Source organism: Penaeus japonicus, unplaced genomic scaffold (assembly GCF_977035675.1).
Source record: "Penaeus japonicus unplaced genomic scaffold, GWHDUDI00000001_assembly GWHDUDI00000042, whole genome shotgun sequence".
Taxonomy (NCBI): domain Eukaryota; kingdom Metazoa; phylum Arthropoda; class Malacostraca; order Decapoda; family Penaeidae; genus Penaeus; species Penaeus japonicus.
This window is the reverse complement of record NW_028234444.1, coordinates 7,339,284-7,346,783: the sequence shown is the minus strand read 5'-3', so window position 1 is coordinate 7,346,783 and position 7,500 is coordinate 7,339,284. Positions and strand designations below refer to the sequence as shown.

General features: G+C 55.0%; 1 protein-coding gene across 1 annotated transcript in view; it reads right to left on the bottom strand.

Annotated features, from left to right (window-relative positions):
• Window positions 1–4,609: 4,609 nt before the first annotated feature.
• The window catches only part of LOC122264344 (uncharacterized), an 18,021-nt gene continuing 15,130 nt past the window's right edge, over window positions 4,610–7,500 (bottom strand). The window contains exons 2-3 of the mRNA XM_086534953.1: window positions 5,473–6,557; window positions 4,610–4,998 (exon numbers count right to left, since the gene is read on the bottom strand). Of these exons, the coding sequence (XP_086391079.1) occupies window positions 4,933–4,998; window positions 5,473–6,557 (1,151 nt within the window). The 3' untranslated portion in view covers window positions 4,610–4,932. The remainder of the gene's footprint in view (window positions 4,999–5,472; window positions 6,558–7,500) is intronic.

Here is a 7,500-nt window from a genome sequence, read left to right as displayed (position 1 = left end):
AATTTTAATTACCAGCATATTTATCTGCAAGATTTATACCAAATACAACCAAAAACAAGAACAAAGTAACACGAGACAGACAGACTTAACGCAAACATAACAAATGAAAAACCTTAACAAACATTAACAGGAGGTAAATCCACAGCAGAAACACGCAAGGGACGAGCCACACATTAATGATACGTGTGTGTATTATTTGTTTTACGTATCTTCATTTTCTCTATCTCTTTTCGTCATACAATAGTAACCCCTCAAAAAAAAAAAAAAAATGACATTCACAAAACAAAAAACAAAAGGATAGTAACGTTTTTTTTCCTGCTTATTCCAGACACGTGAAGGAAATACCGAACAATAACATCAGCTCAGACAGAAAAATAATATCATACACAAATAGGTTTCTTTATCTTTCAACAAACCCGTTTTATGCAGTGATTTTTTCAGAAAAGTATCCTTAACATGGATATATTGGGAGGATGGGATGGTGAGGCGGGGGGGGGGGGGGGGCATGACAGGAGGAGGGAGGCGGTGTAGGAGGCCATAGGGAGTAAGAGAGGGAGGGGATAATATGGGGGGGGGGGGATAATGGCTTAAAGAGGTGTTGGGGAGGAAGGGAGTCAGTGGGAGGTTAACATGGTTGGTGAGTAAGGGGCAATACGAGGTTATGGAAGGAGGGGGAGCAAAATGGGAGGGGAGAGCAAGGGGACCAAATGGGGTAGGGGAGGGAGGGGCTTAATTAGGGTAGGGGATGGCAGATAGGGCAGTGGGGATGAGGTTAAGGCTTTGATGAAGGGAGGGAGCCAATGGGATGGGGAAGAAGGGAACTAAAATAGGTATGGGATGAAAGGGAAGGGGCAAATGGAGGAGGGGAGATATGGCGCTTAGATGGGAGGAGAGGGAGAGAGCAGAAGGGGTAGAGGATGGGAGGGAGAGGACGAATGGGGTATGGGGAGTTTAGATGGGGATGGGAGGAAACTAAAATGTAGGGGAGGGGTGGGAAGGGGCAAATGGAGAGAGATTGGGGCTAATGTGGGGAGGGAGGGGCCAAAGGGAGGGACACAGGAAGGAGGGAACAAAGGGAGGGACACGGGAAGGAGGGGACAAAGGGAGAGAATGGGAGGGACGGAGGGGACAAAGGGAGGGACACGGGAAGGAGGGGACAAAGGAAAGGACACAGGAGGGAGGGAGGGGAGAGAGGAAGGGACATGGGAGGAAAGAATAAGGGACGAGACAAGGGAGGGAGGAGGGATATGGTAGAGAAAAGGTAGGAAGGAAGTCCAAAATCGACGCTGAAGTTTATCGTCATTGATCCAATGTTGCAAACACTTAAATCGTGCATCTATCAATATGTCAATTTCGAGGGATACGTCCTTTGGCTCTTAATGGGAGGGGGGGGGGGTCTCGAATGAGTGGGCTGGGGAGGGAGTGGAGGGAAGGGTAGAATGAGTGGGCTGGGGAGGGAGGGGAGGAGGGTCTCGAATGAGTGGGCTGGGGAGTGAGTGGAGGGAGGGGTCAAAGGGGTGGGTTGTGGAGGGAGGGGTTAAAGGGATGGGCCTGTGAAAGTTTTGGGAAGGAGGGGAGGGAGGGGTCAAAGGGGTGGGTTGGGGAGAGAGTGGAGGGAGGGGTCGAATGAGTGGGCTGGGGAGGGAGTGGAGAGAGGAGATAAAGGGGTGGGCCTGGGAAGGAGGGGAGGGAGGGGTCAAAGGGGTGGGCTGGGGGGAGGGAGGGGTCGAATGTGTGGGATGAGGGGGGTTATGGGAGGGAGGGGAGGGAGGGGTCAAAGGGGTGGGGTCGGTTAGGAAGGGTGGGGCAAATGAGTGGGCTGGGGAAGGAGTGGTCAAAGGGGTGGGGTGGGGAGAGAGGGGTCGAATGAGTGGGCTGGGGAGGGAGTCAAATGAGTGGGCAGGGGAGGGAGGGGAGGGAGGGGTCGAATAAGTGGGCTGGGGAGGGAGGGGTCGAATGAGTGGGCTGGGGAGGGAGGGGAGGAAGGAGACGAATGAATGAGTGGGCTGGGGAGGGAGGGGTCGAATGAGTGGGCTAGGGAGGGAGGGGAGGGAGGGGTCGAGTGAGTGGGCTGGGGAGGGAGGGGTCGAATGAGTGGGCTGGGGAGGGAGGGGTCGAATGAGTGGGCTGGGGAGGGAGGGGAGGGAGGGGGGAGGGGTCGAATGAGTGGCCTGGGGAGGGAGGGGAGGGAGGGGTCGTATGAGTGGGCTAGGGAGGGAGAGGAGGGACGGGTCGAATGAGTGGGCTGGGGAGGGAGGGGAGGGTGGGGTCGAATGAGTGGGCAGGGGAGGGAGGGGAGGGAGGGGTCGAATGAGTGGGCTGGGGAGGGAGGGGAGGGAAGGGTCGAATGAGTGGGCTGGGGAGGGAGGGGAGGGAGGGGTCGAATGAGTGGGCTGGGGAGGGAGGGGGGAGGGAGTGGGCTGGGGAGGGAGGGGTCGAATGAGTGGGCTAGGGAGGGAGGGGAGGGAGGGGTCGAGTGAGTGGGCTGGGGAGGGAGGGGAGGGAGGGGTCGAATGAGTGGGCTGGGGAGGGAGGGGTCGAATGAGTGGGCTGGGGAGGGAGGGGAGGGAGGGGGAGGGGTCGAATGAGTGGCCTGGGGAGGGAGGGGAGGGAGGGGTCGAATGAGTGGGCTAGGGAGGGAGGGGAGGGACGGGTCGAATGAGTGGGCTGGGGAGGGAGGGGAGGGTGGGGTCGAATGAGTGGGCAGGGGAGGGAGGGGTCGAATGAGTGGGCTGGGGAGGGAGGGGAGGGAGGGGCCGAATGAGTGGGCTAGGGAGGGAGGGGTCGAGTGAGTGGGCTGGGGAGGGAGGGGAGGGAGGGGTCGAATGAGTGGGCAGGGGAGGGAGGGATCAAAGGGGTGGGTTAGGAAGGGAGGGGTCGAATGAGTGGGCTGGGGAGGGAGGGGAGGGAGGGATCAAAGGGGTGGGTTAGGAAGGGAGGGGTCGAATGAGTGGGCTGGGGAGGGAGGGGAGGGAGGGGTCGAATGAGTGGGCTAGGGAGGGAGGGGAGGGAGGGGCCGAATGAGTGGGCTGGGGAGGGAGGGGAGGGAGGGGTCGAATGAGTGGGCAGGGGAGGGAGGGGAGGGAGGGATCAAAGGGGTGGGTTAGGAAGGGAGGGGTCGAATGAGTGGGCTGGGGAGGGAGGGGAGGGAGGGGTCGAATGAGTGGGCTATGGAGGGAGGGGAGGGACGGGTCGAATGAGTGGGCTGGGGAGGGAGGGGAGGGAGGGGTCGAATGAGTGGGCTGGGGAGGGAGGGGAGGGAGGGGTCGAATAAGTGGGCTGGGGAGGGAGGGGAGGGAGGGGTCGAGTGAGTGGGCTAGGGAGGGAGGGGAGGGACGGGTCGAATGAGTGGGCTGGGGAGGGAGGGGAGGGAGGGGTCGAGTGAGTGGGCTGGGGAGGGAGGGGAGGGAGAGGTCGAGTGAGTGGGCTGGGGAGGGAGGGGAGGGAGGGGAGGGAGGGGTCGAATGAGTGGGCTGGGGAGGGAGGGGAGGGACGGGTCGAATGAGTGGGCTGGGGAGGGAGGGGAGGGAGGGGTCGAGTGAGTGGGCTGGGGAGGGAGGGGAGGGAGGGGTCGTGGAATGAGTGGGCTGGAGAGGGAGGGGAGGGAGAGGTCGAGTGAGTGGGCTGGGGAGGGAGGGGAGGGAGGGGTCGAGTGAGTGGGCTGGGGAGGGAGGGGAGGGAGGGGTCGAATGAGTGGGCTGGGGAGGGAGGGGTCGAGTGAGTGGGCTGGGGAGGGAGGGGTCGAGTGAGTGGGCAGGGGAGGGAGGGGAGGGAGGGGTCGAGTGAGTGGGCTGGGGAGGGAGGGGTCGAGTGAGTGGGCAGGGGAGGGAGGGGAGGGAGGGGTCGAGTGAGTGGGCTGGGGAGGGAGGGGAGGGACGGGTCGAATGAATGGCCTGGGGAGGAAGGGGAGGGAGGGGTCGAATGAGTGGGCTAGGGAGGGTTAAGGGAGGGAGGGGAGGGAGTGGTCGAATGAGTGGGCTGGGGAGGGAGGGGAGGGAGGGGTCGAGTGAGTGGGCTAGGGAGGGAGGGGAGGGACGGGTCGAATGAGTGGCCTGGGGAGGAAGGGGAGGGAGGGGTCGAATGAGTGGGCTGGGGAGGGAGGGGAGGGAGTGGTCGAATGAGTGGGCTGGGGAGGGAGAGAAGTGAGGGGTCGAATGGGTGGGCTGGGGAGGGTTATGGGAGGAAGGGGAGGGAGGGGTCAAAAGGGGTGGGCTGAGGAGGGCTATGAGAAGGGAAGGAAGAACCAAGAGGGATGAGGGAGGGTAATGGAAAGGGTGGGTTATGGAGGGGGAGGGAAGGATCTAAAGGGTGGGTTGGGGAGGGCTTTTTGAGGGGAAGAGTGGGACAAGAGCAAATGGTGGTTGGGGAGGGACGAGGACAAAGGAGGACGGAAGAGTAATGGGAGGGAAGGGAAGGGGCAAAATGGGTGGGGGGAGGGTAAGAGGAGGGGAGGGAAGGAGCAAAATGGGTGTCGGGGGGAGGGAATGGGAGGGGAGGGAAGGAGCAAAATGGGTGGGGGGAGGGTAATGGGAGGGGAGGGAAGGAGCAAAATGGGTGGGGGAGGGTAATGGGAGGGAAGGGAAGGGGCAAAATGGGTGAGGGGAGGGCAATGGGAGGGAAGGAAAGGGGCAAAATGGGTGAGGGGGGAGGGTAATGGGAGGGGAGGGAAGGAGCAAAATGGGTGGCGGGGGGAGGGTAAGTGAGTGTAACGAAGCCAAAGGAGGAAAGGAAAAAAAAGACGCCCAGTGGAAGAACAAAAGGACCGTTGGAAAAAAAAACGAACCAATATGCCACAATAAAGACAGGGCCGAGAAGAAAATCTGAAAATAAAGATAAAAATGAAACCGAAATGACTAGGACCTCCCATTTCATCCTTTAAAAAGTGACTAGTTGGCTGATGACTGAGCTTCAGCTTTCATGTAATTGGCGCGACTAACGATGCCCGCGCCTTTGGTATGACCAGCTGGTCGAAGCGCCGGTGCTTCTGGACTGCCGGAGCTGAGGAAAAAAATAAAAACAAATGTATTAGTTTTCAGTTGACTACAAATATTCTAAAGAAAGATAGTCAATAAATGAAGAATATACTAAAAGGTGAATGAAGAATATTGAAGTGAAGGAAATGAAAATGCGGAATATACCAAAAAAAAAAAAAAAAAAAAAAAAAAAAGTTTCTCAGTTTATGATAACTCCAAGAAACGTAAACAATACATGAAAAATATACTAGGAGGAGAATGAAGAACATGAAAAAGAAGAATATACACAAAAACACATTAGTTTCTATATTGTTCAAACAGCTTAAAGGAAGGCAATAGAAAATGAAGAAAACATTGAAATCAAGAACATACTTTCCCCACTGACAATTTGGCCAAAGAGAAACAATATTAGTGTATTAGTGCAATAACAATACAAAAGTGGAAAATGAAATCCACAATATATTCTTTTAAGTTTCCCTCTCAACTCCCTAGCACTTACGAGATCATATACCTCAAAGGAGCTCAGGTCAGAGACGGGGCCTTCGAGTTCCAGAATCCGGTCTTGAGATTCCGGATACGGAGACGCGGCGGGCGTAGGATGCCTGTTTCCGTGTCGGGAGTTGAGGTAGTATTTCCTTATGGTGGGAGGGGTAGGGGGAGGGTAGTGCTCGGGTGTGTGTGGAGGGTAGTAGATGGGTGGGTATGGGGGTGGGTGGCCGAAGCTATTCCCGGGGTGGGTGGGGCTGTATGTGGGGTGTATGTGGGGTGTGTGGGGTGGTGGAGGGGGATGGGGAGGGGGGTGGGAAAGGTTAGAGGGAGGCCCGACTTCGCTGAGGTGTTCCTGTAGGCGGACTTCGCTCTCGGTGGCCGGGGGAAGTTCGAGGGGGAGCTCCTCCCGAGGGTGGCCTCCTCCTCCTCCTCCTTGCGCGTCGAGGAGGTAGTACTTCCTGACCCCTGGTACTCGCTTGTGGTCCTGCTGCCCCTCCTCCGTCAGGTAATACTTGCGCGGAAGACCTGGGTGCACCGAGTACTGTGGCGGAGGAGGCCCTGCGTGCACCTTGGCCACGGGAGGGCTTTGAGGCACGTACACAGGTGGCTCCGGTTCGTGGGGCGCCTCGGCCACGTAGGGCTGAATGTCTGGTACGTGCTCGGGTACGTGGGGCACCTCATGTTCATGCGGAGGATCCTCGTGTACGTGTGGCAAGACCTCGGGTACGTGGGGCGCCTGTGGTATGTAGACGGGGCTCGCGTGGTGGTCGACGAAGCCCAAAGAGCGGAAACTGTGGTCGAACTCCCTCGACCCCGAAGTATAGGACTCCTTGATGACCCTGAGAGGCTGGTACTCCGGAACCCACCTCGCTTCCTCCAGCGTCACGCCCTCCTTCGCCAGCAGCGGCAGATCCTCCCACACCACGTACAAGGGCGCCGCATCCACCTCCTCCTCCCCGACGCCCAAGTGACGTTTGCGTGGGCGGTCGAGGGGCGCCGGATTAGGGCCGTCGTGGTACCAGGGGTCCGACCAGCCGTACGACGACCACGCCGACTCGTCAGCGTCCTGGTCGCCGCCGCTTCCTTCTACATGGCCTGCGGGAGAGAGAGAGAGAGGGGGGGGGGGGGCTTAATACGCTTGATGTGTGTGGGATGTGAATCTGTTCGGCTACTGTTGTTGTTGTTGTTGTTGTTGTTGTTTTTTGTTTACAAGACAAAGGGGGCTATTGAGTCATTGATCACGGAGATTACTTACAATGCAAAGCAATGGCAAAATTAATGGTAGTATGACAATGCCACTGTTTCAACAACAATGGTTGCCATAATCTATCAGTGATGGTAACAGTAATATAATCATTAACATTGTTATTATTATCATTGTTATTATTATCATTGTCATAATCATTACCATTGATATTATTATTGTGTGTGTGTTATTATCATCCTCATTATTTTCATCATTATGATTATCTTGTTGTTATCATCATTATCATTATCATCATCATCGTCATTATCACTTTACTTATCATTATCATTATAATCGTCATCATCATTACAGTAATCATTACCATTATCATCCTCCGCATCATCATAATCATCATCAAAACATCATCATAATTATCATCATTAACATAATCACCATTATTACAATCATAACTTTGACAAGAAGAATAAGATCAGAACCGACACTGTGAAGGAAGACAAAGATAACAATAGCAGCAAATACGAGAATAATAATAATAAAGATGATGATGTCAACAAAAGTGATGGAAATGATGAGGAGGGTGATGAGGATGGCAAGAATAGTGATGGTAATGATAAGGATAATAATGATGACTTATAGTATTCATATCTTTATAGTAATCACAATGGTATCAATATTAGTAATAATAATGATGGTGATGATGATGATATTAGGAATAATAATGATGAGGATGATAATGACAAAAGTAATAACAATAATGATGGTAATGATGATAATGAGTTACAAATAAAAATAGAAAGGAGAATGGTAAAAGTCGTACTTATGTGATAATAG